Genomic DNA, 13,587 nt, shown 5'->3' with positions numbered 1-13,587 from the left:
ACATTTGGTTTAATTTTAGGAAACAAAAAAGATAAACTCTGTGTCAATGTCATTTTATGTTTAGCCAAGTTCTTGATACAGAAAACACAATGCAAACATGTTACCCCCCCTCCCAAATTTTACTTTCTTTAAAAATTATTTTGAATTAAATCTTTAAAATTTATTAAAACAGCTAAAGGACAAAAAAAAAAAAAAAAAAAACTGTTCTCTTTTATGATTGACAGCACAGAGGCTCTGATCATGGCAGCAAAAGAACAAGCACACCAGATCTATAAAGGCAGCAGTCTACCACAGCCGACAGCACCCAAGTTGCAGGCTGTGCAAATGTGCTCCAGAGACAGTCCAACACATAGTAGCAGGATGCAAGATGCAAGCTGGGACAGCGTACACTGAGATGCACAACCAAGTTTTGGGAATCGTGACCAGGAACATCTGTGCCCCATATGGATTAGAAATCCCCAAGTCCCAGCTTGCATACTGCTACTATGTGCTGGACTGTCTCTGGGGCACATTTTGTAGACTGTGCAAATGCGCTCCAGAGACAGTCTAGCACATAGTAGCAGGATGCAGGATGCAAGCTGGGACAGCGTACACTGAGATGCACAACCAAATGTCGAGAATTGTGTTCAGAAACATCTGAGTCACATATGGATTAGAAGTCCCCATGTCCCGATGGGAGACACCACCAAAGGTGATTGAGAACGACAGGACTAAGGTCCTGTAGGACTTCAAATTCCAGATAGAGAAGCAGCTGCTGGCCAACCAACCAGACATAGTGATTTTTTTTGATAAGGGAAAGAAAACCGCAGTTGAAAATAGAGAAGTAACAAGGGCTGAAAGAGCAACTGGAGCAGATGTGGAAGGTAAAGTCCAAAGTGGTCCCAGTGGTAATAGGAGCACTAGGAGCTGTAATGCCCCAATTGGAAGAGTGGCTCCAGCAGATTCCAGGCACAACATCAGAGGTCTCTGTCCAGAAGAGTGCCATCTTAGGAACACCTAAGATACTGTGCCGAACCCTCAGAATCCCATGCCTCTGGTAGAAGACCTGAACTTAAGGAACATACATACCACCCTCCCCGGTGGGGGGGGGATTGATTAGCTATCAAGGTGACAAGGCTTTAACTGTGACCTACTTTTATCAAGGTCACAAAGTGCACAGATCTCTGATGTGTGAACTTATCCAAGATGTTTGCGCAGAGCACATGTGCATCCTATATGAAAGTGACACCTGGAAACATATGGACATATGGATGGATGAGCACGCCGGAAGATGAGTCAAAACAGTACTTCACAGCACAGTGGGCATCTTTACTGGCCCAAGAATGACGGGTTTTGTCCTGTAACTCAGTCGTACATGCAGCTACACAAATGGCAACAAGCAGGTTCGAAGACCAGCACAAAGAATGACTCACTAATGCCAGGGAGAGAGAATTTGCAGCTCAGAACCCACCACCATTGACCTGTTTTCCAGTGCCCTCAAGTGTGTTGCTCACAAATTGGTCTCATGGGCCGCTTTTGAAATAATCAATACTAAAACAACTCTCCATTGTCACTGATGGGGCTTGTCTATAATTACCGTATTACTGCTGATATATCATCCAGAATAGTCATGTTTTTACATCATGCAAAAAGGAGAACATGTTTTTGATTATATCTGTCAGGTGCTTGCTTAATTTATAGTAGGACTGCTGAAAAACTAATGACCTGATTTTTTAGAAAATTTGGTGAAAATGTTTGTTCTCCTTGAAATGTAAGAAAATAATATCACATATCATGATAAAGGGGCTGAACAAGCATTTGAAAACTTTGTGTGTGACATGTTTTGAATTAAACTTGAAAAACATTTTGAAGTAAATTCCAATTAAAAAAGAAATAAATCAGTAACAATTCTGATTTTGGCAGTGGATTGGTCTCTGATAGGTGTCTTTCAGTTTGCAGTCATGATCATGTTTTATTTTGTTGTACTTTTCTGAAAAATAGATGCAGAAGTGGAGCTGCTTTTGTAGCCCAGATAAATTTTCTTTTAGAAATATGTACTTGACAGCAGCAGGGATTTTATATCTTTCTTCTTACACAAGCTCACTGAATAGCAAAAGAAAACAGAAACAAACAAATAATCCAATACTTATAGATGTCAAAATAATGCTTTAACCTAAGAGCTTTTTTAGGCTAAGTTTTATTTGTTAAACCTCTTCTGACCACTGTTGTTTTTCCATTCATTTAAATCCTTTTACTATCTGCTGTATATTGAACAGTTGTGAAGTCCTTCTGGCTTGTTGTGGCTCAGCAGGGAGCGATGGCCCGGCTTCCCAGCAGGAGGACAGCCAGATCCAGATCCTGACAGTGGGTCACTTCACCACGGAGGAGGGCGAGGGAGAATCTGTCATGAGCTGCACTCAGTCACAGAGCAAACAGGACCTGCGGGTCACTATGCTCAAGAAAGGTAGTGTCAATGCATGCACAAATGCAACAATAACAAGTGCACATTTACTCCAAATGCATAGAGTGATCCAAGTGTAATCACCAGGGGTGAAGGGCAATCTACAGTCCTGGTCAGAATTGCTGGGCCCCTATAGTTTGAGCACAAATTTAAAATATCTCCAGAAATAAATGCAAATGAACCAATTTTGTGTTGTCAGAATATTTTCTAAAATGTCCAAAGTTATCAATCAATCAATCAATCAATTTTTTATATAGCGCCAAATCACAACAAACAGTTGCCCCAAGGCGCTTTATATTGTAAGGCAAGGCCATACAATAATTATGTAAAACCCCAACGGTCAAAACGACCCCCTGTGAGCAAGCACTTGGCTACAGTGGGAAGGAAAAACTCCCTTTTAACAGGAAGAAACCTCCAGCAGAACCAGGCTCAGGGAGGGGCAGTCTTCTGCTGGGACTGGTTGGGGCTGAGGGAGAGAACCAGGAAAAAGACATGCTGTGGAGGGGAGCAGAGATCGATCACTAATGATTAAATGCAGAGTGGTGCATACAGAGCAAAAAGAGAAAGAAACAGTGCATCATGGGAACCCCCCAGCAGTCTACGTCTATAGCAGCATAACTAAGGGATGGTTCAGGGTCACCTGATCCAGCCCTAACTATAAGCTTTAGCAAAAAGGAAAGTTTTAAGCCTAATCTTAAAAGTAGAGAGGGTGTCTGTCTCCCTGATCTGAATTGGGAGCTGGTTCCACAGGAGAGGAGCCTGAAAGCTGAAGGCTCTGCCTCCCATTCTACTCTTACAAACCCTAGGAACTACAAGTAAGCCTGCAGTCTGAGAGCGAAGCGCTCTATTGGGGTGATATGGTACTACGAGGTCCCTAAGATAAGATGGGACCTGATTATTCAAAACCTTATAAGTAAGAAGAATAATTTTAAATTCTATTCTAGAATTAACAGGAAGCCAAAGAAGAGAGGCCAATATGGGTGAGATATGCTCTTTCCTTCTAGTCCCCGTCAGTACTCTAGCTGCAGCATTTTGAATTAACTGAAGGGTTTTTAGGGAACTTTTAGGACAACCTGATAATAATGAATTACAATAGTCCAGCCTAGAGGAAATAAATGCATGAATTAGTTTTTCAGCATCACTCTGAGACAAGACCTTTCTGATTTTAGAGATATTGCGTAAATGCAAAAAAGCAGTCCTACATATTTGTTTAATATGCGCTTTGAATGACATATCCTGATCAAAAATGACTCCAAGATTTCTCACAGTATTACTAGAGGTCAGGGTAATGCCATCCACAGTAAGGATCTGGTTAGACACCATGTTTCTAAGATTTGTGGGGCCAAGTACAATAACTTCAGTTTTATCTGAGTTTAAAAGCAGGAAATTAGAGGTCATCCATGTCTTTATGTCTGTAAGACAATCCTGCAGTTTAGCTAATTGGTGTGTGTCCTCTGGCTTCATGGATAGATAAAGCTGGGTATCATCTGCGTAACAATGAAAATTTAAGCAATACCGTCTAATAATACTGCCTAAGGGAAGCATGTATAAAGTGAATAAAATTGGTCCTAGCACAGAACCTTGTGGAACTCCATAATTAACTTTAGTCTGTGAAGAAGATTCCCCATTTACATGAACAAATTGTAATCTATTAGACAAATATGATTCAAACCACCGCAGCGCAGTGCCTTTAATACCTATGGCATGCTCTAATCTCTGTAATAAAATTTTATGGTCAACAGTATCAAAAGCAGCACTGAGGTCTAACAGAACAAGCACAGAGATGAGTCCACTGTCCGAGGCCATAAGAAGATCATTTGTAACCTTCACTAATGCTGTTTCTGTACTATGATGAATTCTAAAACCTGACTGAAACTCTTCAAATAGACCATTCCTCTGCAGATGATCAGTTAGCTGTTTTGCAACTACCCTTTCAAGAACTTTTGAGAGAAAAGGAAGGTTGGAGATTGGCCTATAATTAGCTAAGATAGCTGGGTCAAGTGATGGCTTTTTAAGTAATGGTTTAATTACTGCCACCTTAAAAGCCTGTGGTACATAGCCAACTAACAAAGATAGATTGATCATATTTAAGATCGAAGCATTAAATAATGGTAGGGCTTCCTTGAGCAGCCTGGGAGGAATGGGGTCTAATAAACATGTTGATGGTTTGGATGAAGTAACTAATGAAAATAACTCAGACAGAACAATCGGAGAGAAAGAGTCTAACCAAATACCGGCATCACTGAAAGCAGCCAAAGATAACGGTACGTCTTTGGGATGGTTATGAGTAATTTTTTCTCTAATAGTTAAAATTTTGTTAGCAAAAAAGTCATGAAGTCATTACTAGTTAAAGTTAATGGAATACTCAGCTCAATAGAGCTCTGACTCTTTGTCAGCCTGGCTACAGTGCTGAAAAGAAACCTGAGGTTGTTCTTATTTTCTTCAATTAGTGATGAGTAGAAAGATGTCCTAGCTTTACGGAGGGCTTTTTTTTATAGAGCAACAGACTCTTTTTCCAGGCTAAGTGAAGATCTTCTAAATTAGTGAGACGCCATTTCCTCTCCAACTTACGGGTTATCTGCTTTAAGCTACGAACAACAACAAAACAAAATGCTTTAATTTCGTAAAAATGAATGAATACATAAATAAATAATACAGACATGTGTATGTTTGATACTGTCATTGATATCCGTTGACAAATGCACAATCCATAATTACTTTTATAGCCAGTTTTCTTTAGACAAGTGAGGGGATGGATTCATCAACATTTCTAAGTGATTGAATATGTCTGTGTGACTTTCACATCAATAATTAATAAGTATAAAAAGTATGGTACTGTATGGTGGATCTGTCTGCAGTTGACTGTTCTCAAAGTGACTATGCAAGAAGTGGACTAGTGGAGAAACTGGACATAACACAAAACAGACTTTGGTGCAAGAAAACTCAATATTTGCTTGAGTCTCCCATGTGCCTTCTGGCAAACTGCATTTAAAATGTCACCTCTCCTTTTTAAGAAAATCCTTTTCTGATGCAGCAGACAAAACATTTATTTGCCTTGTTTCTCCAGTCACATCTACAGAAGGCATAGCTTTGCCATGGGAATCTTGATGGCTTCCCTCACTTAGTTTTCTTCTTGCAGTTGTTGATAAATTTACCACACAGTAACATACTATTGGTTATTTAGCATTTAGTTTGGGACATATTTTAAATTAATAATCCTGACAAGGGCAGTATATAATAATTTGAAGCCTGCTCCTATGGCTCAAGCAATAACAGAATGACGGAAAGAGTTTGTGGAAAGAGTTTGGATGATGACAGATGAGAAAAGGCTCAGACAATTTTGAGATTCCCCAAGAATTCTCAACTTTTCTTCTAATATAAGTGGCAAATGTCAGGAAAATTATGTACTTCACATTTTGCCAAGATATGACCTATAGTGTTTTTTTTGCCATAACATGGACACACCTTTAGTATTCTGGCTGCACAGAGTCCATCACTAACAGCATCCGTATCTGTTATTTATTTATTTATTTATTGTGGTTTCTCCAGGACTTCAGTTGAGAGTCTTCTCAACTTACATCCTAAACAGGGAACAGTTGAGGCTATATTTATTATTATATTTATACTTATTTCACAGAATCATTGGCAAAAACCAGTTATAACTCATCGTAATACTGTGTTGTTTTCCTTTCATTATTACTTTTTTGTTTGTTTTTTTGCTGTAAATTATATGAATGTTTTCTTTTTGGTTTCCTTTTGAAGGTATATCTAGCAGTATGAACTTTGATGAAGAAGAGGATGATGATGATGAAATTAGCTCCAGTTCTTCGCAGCTGAATAACAACACAAGGCCAGGCTCTGCCACCAGCAAGAAATCATGCAAGGTACAAGGAAAAACTTTTTCTTTTTTTGGTCACGGCAAGTACCTTTTGTTGATGGATGTCAAGTAAAAAAATAAATGAGGTTTCTTCATTCTTCAGCAGGACTCTTTTTTGACATTTGTTTTTATATTAAAATACAAAGTAACTGTAGTGGGAAAATGTCTCCTACAACATTTTTGTCCATATGGTGCTCTTCTCTGGACATGATCCAGCACACAGCTGCTTCAACGTTGAGAAACACAAACTGGAAAGATAGATGGGTGCTTTGAACAGCCCAGTCTCACACTTTTTTTCATCCTCCTGTCACGAAATGAGTCAAATTTTTTTTTTTAACTCACTACTACTAACCCTACTCCTTCCCCCCACCCTAACCATAACCACCCCGACGCCTCCGCTTCACTTTTAATTTTGTGCAGCTATCACGGAATGAATTAGAATGAATTTGTGATGCCGTGACGAAAATAAGGCGCTTTTTGTCACAATATCATGAACCAATAGATTAATGTATATTTTGTGCTGCTGAATCACGACTTGCCGTGAGACCGGGTTGCTTTGAAGAAGTGGGGATGGACCAGTTGTCTGGCCTGGGTGGGTGTTTACCAGGACCCACCGCAGTCCTGTAGTATGGTGGATGTGGTGGATGCTGTGACATTGGAGCAGGGCCCCAGACCTGACCTGATAGACAGCAATGTATTAACTTTTTTTAGCTCTCCAAATAGTCTTTAAGTTATTATTCATTTACACTGAAACCATATGGTGGGTTTTGCATGTTGTGCTTATTCGTGAATACAACTTTTCTGGTCATGTTCTAAATGTGCACATTTCTGTGTGCAGGTGGCACAATAATAATAATTTGATTCACAGCAGAGGAAGAGGGTTCCATAAGGGATGAGGTAATAATAATACTAATAATGACAATAATAATTTTATTTATATAGCACTTTAACAAAAAAGTGCTTCACAAACCAAATGACATTAAAACAATTGCCAAAAAAGTAAAATCATTTAAAATAAATTACAAATTACAAATTAAATTACAAATTATAAATTCAAGACACGAAAACATTTCCCACCATCAACAGTTGTAGGTGGCCAAGAAAATGTAGATTTAAAAATGCCCCGAGCCTAATTTCAGCCTGCAGTTTGTTTCATAGCCACAGTGCACGAAATACAAATGATCGACCACCCGCTGATTCCTGCCTAACTTTCGGAATCAAGCAATCACTGAGTGAGATAGTAAAATGTGCAAAGCCATTTCTCAGTTTTGGTGGGCCAATGACCATCACCTCAGTTTTGTTTGAATTGAAAACAAAGAATTCAGCTGACAATCAACTCCTCACAGTGATTAAACAGGCCTCAGTCTTGCTCATGGTTGTGCTATTCACCCCATCACCAGCAAACAAAGGCAAATACAGCCGTAAGTCGTCAACATAACAGTGAAAGTTCAGTCCAAAGCCATGAATGATCTTCCCTAATGTGGCTACATACAGGGAAAATAACAAAGGTCCTAGAACTCAACCCTAAGGGACCCCATGCTTAACAGTGGTATAATCACATGTCACATTGTTAAAAACAAAACACTGGAATTGACTAAATAAATATGACTTCACCCAAAAAAGCCAAAATCATTCTCAAGCCTATTTAAAAGGACGCTGTGATCAATAGTATGAAATGCAGCACTGAGGTCCAACAACAACAATACTGATACAGAGTTTGAGTCCATATTAATTAATACAACCCAAATTCAGTAAAAAAGTGACAAATTTCTGCCTAAAAAATTTGCATTAAATTTTGGATTAGAATTTTGATGCATTCTTTGGTTTACTTGTTGACTCTGCATTGTGTTGTTATGACTCTGCCCATTCGCTCCCCTCGGGACGCAAACTTACAATCTCCAACATGGAAGTCGGACTCTCTAACCAGAAGGTTAAAACCCAGGGCTCTGGCCTTGTGACCAGAGAGTTCTTTTGAGCTGTTGGGAGTGAGGTTTACTAACTACATATGCACAGTGACACATGCTGGCCTCCGTTACATAAACTCAATTAAAATGAGTGACTGGAATGCACTGGAAATACATTACTCACACTTAAATGCTCTGCTTCTGCACCAGCTCCAGCTCCCCTGGCAACTTTAGTCCAAAGTCCTTTATAGCACAGGGTCCAATGTACCAAGTCAGAGACTTTGACTTCCCTGTGTTCAGTGGGCATTATTATCTAGGAACATCCATCCATCCATTCATCTCTTTCTGCTTACTCTTACTCCAGTTAAGCGTTGATCCAGGAACAATTACTCATCACTCACTCATCTTCAACCGCTTTTCCATTCATCTTTCTGCTTACTCTTACTCCAGTTAAGCGTTGATCCAGGAACAATTACTCATCACTCACTCACTCATCTTCAACCGCTTTTCCTGGGGAAACAGCTCCAGCAGGTGACCCCAGACTTCCCTTTCCTGTGCCACACTGACCACCTCTAACTAGGGGATCCCGAGGCGTTCCCAGGCCAGTGTGGAGATGTAATCTCTCCACCTTGTCCTGGGTCTTCCCTGGGGTTTCCTCCTAGATGGACGTGCCTTTAACACCTACCTAGGGAGGCGCCCAGGAGGCATCCTTACCAGATGCCAGAACCACCTCAGCTGGCTCCTTTCAACACGAAGGAGCAGCAACTCTACTCTGAGCTCCCCACGGATGACCGAACTTCTCACCCTATCTCTAAGGGAGACACCAGCCACCCTCCTGAGGAAGCCCATTTTGGCCGCTTGTACCCGTGATCTAGTTCTTTCGGTCATGACCCAACCCTCATGACCATAGGTGAGAGTAGGAACGAAGATTGACCAGTAGATCGAGAGCTTCACCTTTTGGGTAAGCTCCCTTTTCGTCACAACAGTACTGTAGAACGAATGCAATACCGCCCCTTCTGTGACGATTCTCTGGCCAATCACACGCTCCATCATCCCATCACTCGTGAACAAGACCCCGAGGTACTTAAATTCCTTCACTTGGGGCAAAGCCGTATTCCCTACCCGGAGTAGGCAATCCATCGGTTTCCTGCTGAGAACCATGGCCTCAGATTTAGAGGTGCTGATCCTCATCCCAGCTGCTTCACACTCGGCTGTGAACCAGTCCAGTGAGCGTTGGAGGTCACCGGTCGATGAAGCCAACAGGACCGCATCATCTGCAAAAAGCAGTGATGAGATCCTGAGCCCACCAAACCGGAAACCCTCCTCCCCCCGACTAAGCCTCGATATCCTGTCCATGAATATTGCAAACAGGATTGGTGACAAGGCGCAGCCCTGGTGGAGGCCAACCTCCACCGGAAACGAGTCCGACTTACTGCCAAGCACCCGAACACAGCTCTTGCTTTGCAAGTACAGAGATTGGATGGCCCTGAGAAGGGACCCCCTCACTCCATACTCCCGCAGCACGTTCCACAGTATCTCCCAGGGTACCCGATCATACGCCTTCTTCAAGTCCACAAAACACATATAGACTGGATGGGCATACTCCCAGGCACCCTCCAGGATCATTGTGAGAGTAAAGAGCTGGTCGGTTGTTCCACGACCAGGACGGAACCCGCATTGTTCCTCTCAAATCAGAGGTTCGACTATCGGCCGAACCCTCCTTTCCACCACCCTGGAGTAGAATTTACCAGGGAGGCTGAGTAGTGTGATGCCCCTGTAATTGGCACACACTCTCTGGTCCTCCTTTTTAAAGTCCTTCTCTGTGGTTGCTCTGAACTCCTCCCACACTGCTTTCCCTCTCCAACAGCATAGGCGGCTGCCCTTTGGGCCTGTCGGTACCTTGCAACTGCCTCTGGAGTCCTCCAAGATAACATGTCCTGGAAGGACTCCTTCTTCAGTTGGACAGCTTCCCTGACCACTGGTGTCTACCACAGTGTTCAAGGGTTTCCGCCCCTTGAGGCACCTAAGACCTTCAGGCCACAGCTCCCCGCCGCAGCTTCAGCAGCTTCAGCAGCTTCAGCAGCTTCAGCAGCTTCAGCAGCTTCAGCTTTGAACATTGCCCATTCTGGTTCAATGCCTTCATCCCTGTGGATGCTTGGACTGTTGGACAATGGGCTCCTCCAGATGTTCCCAGTTCACCCGCACTATCCGTTTGGGCTTACCAGGTCTATCCAAAGTCCTTCCCGACCCTCTGATCCAACTCACCACCAGATGGTAATCAGTTGACAGTTCTGCCCCTCTCTTCAGAAGAAGAAGAATAATCGCCTTTATTGTCATTGTAATTTGCATTACAATGAGATTTGAGTGCAACTCCAAAAAGGTGCTTTCTGTGGTCAAATCACATCAAATCAATTTTATTTATATAGCGCCAAATCACAACAAACAGTTGCCCCAAGGCGCTTTATATTGTAAGGCAAAAGCCATACAATAATTACAGAAAAACCCCAACGGTCAAAACGACCGCCTGTGAGCAAGCACTTGGCGACAGTGGGAAGGAAAACCCCCTTTTAACAGGAAGAAACCTCCAGCAGAACCAGGCTCAGGGAGGGGCAGTCTTCTGCTGGGACTGGTGGTGCGAGTAATTTGTAGCCAAATAAAAGACAGTGAAATTTAACAGTAAATTATTCAGAGTATATGTACACCTAATATAAACACAAGGTAAAATAAAATAAAATAAAATGAAATGAAATGTGGACCAAGTAAAATGTAAAATGAGAATTATATACAACTGTGGAATCATATTGCACAGGAATATTGCACATGGTTTACAGATATTGCACAAGAAACTTGAAAGGTGCAGATTTGAGCAATTTGTGACCTCTTCTGTGTGTTGGACCAGTTACTGACTGTATAAAATAAAAAGATTTTCTAGGATTTTCTAAGTAACAGTTTGTCCTCACAGAATTTTAAAATCACCTACAGTTAAAAACTTTTCATAAAATGGTACAAACCTACTGAAGCTGACCAATGAAAGTCTTAAAAGGGGGATTTAACTCAAAAAGCTATAGTTCAAAACTAGAAGGTGAGTCAGTTAAAATATGATAACAGTCAAAATTGTCTCTAAAAAGTAAAGTCAAGCCTGCTCCCCTGCCAGTTGTCTGAGTTGTATTAAAGAACCTAGAATCAGAGGGAGTAAGTTCGGTTCATGGAATGGACTCACCCAAGCTGAGCCAGGTCTCCATTAACACCAGGAAACTCAGTCCACCAGAGTTGTAAAAATCCTGCAATACAAACGTTTTATTGGATCGTGACCTGGCGTCCACAAGCGGCATTCAAATTTTCCCAGCCTCTTTTCATGGTTGCAAAGAATAAACCAGAGTGCAAAACTACACCAGCTCTGCTTGGTCTCCTTCGGAGCCACCACATCTGTGGCTGATGGTCAAGAAAAAGTGGCTAGATCCACTCACAGGTGAACCCCCATTCATGATAAGAGCTGCAAAAGCTATCTACTGTCTAAACAGATATTCCCAAAACAAGAAGCTACGACTCGGGCACTTGCTTTCCACGTCTCCATCGGGCACTCCTCATCCTATCCAGAGAAGTAGCATTCAAACATTGCAGGTTATGTGGCAAATTAGCGAATAACAGAGATTAATTAAAATCCTGAAAACATGGGCCAATTCTCAGAGTATCACAAATCTTGATCAAGGACTGTCAATCAAACATGAACAGCATATTAGCTCGGCAGGTGAGAAATGTTAGCACAGTAATAAAAAAAACAAAAACAGTTTGAGGTGGCAGGGCAACTTTTCTGGCCATGTTATAAATATGCACATCTGTGTGCAGGTGACACAATAATAATAATTTGATTCATAGCAGCGGAGGAGGGTTCCATAAGTGCTGAGGTATGCAAATGTGAGCCTTCTTTTAGAACACTGATGATTCGGTTCAACTCAAACAGCTCAAGGAAACAAATTAAAGAGCCCTATTGTGCATTTTAACAAAACATCAAATGTTTACAGTGCATCTAGAAAGTATTCACAGCGCTCCACATTTTATGTAATAGCTTTATTCCACAATGGAGTAAATTCATTTTTTCCCTCAAACTTCTACTCACAACACCCCATAATAACAACATGAAAGTTTTTTTTCCTAATTTTTGCAAATTTATTGAAAATATAAAACTAAGAAATCACGTATACATAAGTATCCACACCCTTTGTTCCAACACTTTGCTTATGCACCTTTGGCAGGAATTACAACCTCAAATTTTCTTGAATATGATGCCACAAGCTTGGTGCACCTATCTTTGGGCAGTTTTGCCCATTCCTCTTTGGAACACCTCTCAAGCTCCATCAGGTTGGACTTGGGTGTGAAGCCAGACTGCTGTGGTCACTGAGCAGGTAGTAAATGTGACTGAATTCTGTCATCACAACTTTCCTGGCAAGTAAAGAGAAGAGCTGATTTGTCACAATACCATTAACCTTGGGCGTGTTTCTTAAACAAGTCATTTAAATAATTTATCCTAAATGTGCATATTCTTGATGAACTGCATATTTTATGAGCATAATATAATTTAGGAAGATTTATTTAATTCTTATTTATGCAAAACCGCATTCATATTTTATTTGTTGGGAAATTTTCATGACTTATTGCCGTCTTGAGCAGGCCTGGCTCACTGGTGTCAGTCCCACCATTGTGCTTCTCCTCATCTCCCATTCATACCACTCAATCCTCCATTTCAGTTTTATTTTAACCACAATGTGCTTATTATTTGTCCCAGCAGACAGTCTTGCTTCAGGCTTATTACTGGCAGCGGTAAAGCATTCCAGTCACTCACAAAATGTGCACTGCTGTGTCATGCAGGAAGTGGCATCTGCACCCACTCCACCAGTCAAGGAACCGACCATCGACATAGATGACCTTGAGGAGTTTTCTCTGCGGCCTGCACCTCAGGGAGTCAGAGTGAAGTGCAGAATCACCCGGGACAAGAAAGGCATGGACCGAGGGATGTATCCCACCTACTACCTTCACCTGGAGAGAGATGACAGCAAGAAGGTGAGAATGTTTAACAGCCGCGGATCATTTAAACACGTGCACAGGACATGGTTTTAGATTTTGTGAAATTTCAGTATATTAAAACAGCAAACACACAACTCATTCCTCTGTTCTTGTCAAAACCTGTGTTTTTATGAATTTGCTTTCTGGTTTGCCTTGCTGTAGGTGTTCCTGTTAGCTGGTCGGAAAAGAAAAAAAAGTAAAACCTCAAATTACCTCATTTCCATTGATCCCACTGATCTGTCTCGAGGCGGAGAGAGCTTCATTGGTAAACTGAGGTAAGACGTCAGCTCATTCAATTTCCGTTT

The 13,587-nt window shown here is 41.4% G+C and overlaps 1 protein-coding gene across 3 annotated transcripts in view; it reads left to right on the top strand.

Annotated features, from left to right (window-relative positions):
* tub (TUB bipartite transcription factor) overlaps nt 1–13,587 on the top strand; it is a 168,175-nt gene that overhangs the window by 134,319 nt on the left and 20,269 nt on the right. For 2 of the 3 annotated variants that reach the window (XM_034191093.1, XM_034191106.1), the window contains exons 5-8: nt 2,288–2,443; nt 6,203–6,324; nt 13,088–13,279; nt 13,445–13,557. In XM_034191093.1, the coding sequence (XP_034046984.1) occupies nt 2,288–2,443; nt 6,203–6,324; nt 13,088–13,279; nt 13,445–13,557 (583 nt within the window). The remainder of the gene's footprint in view (nt 1–2,287; nt 2,444–6,202; nt 6,325–13,087; nt 13,280–13,444; nt 13,558–13,587) is intronic. The other variant, XM_034191101.1, reaches the window with a different exon arrangement.

This window comes from Thalassophryne amazonica, chromosome 2 (assembly GCF_902500255.1).
Source record: "Thalassophryne amazonica chromosome 2, fThaAma1.1, whole genome shotgun sequence".
NCBI classification, from domain to species: Eukaryota; Metazoa; Chordata; class Actinopteri; order Batrachoidiformes; family Batrachoididae; genus Thalassophryne; species Thalassophryne amazonica.
This window is presented reverse-complemented; position numbering and strand designations above follow the sequence as displayed.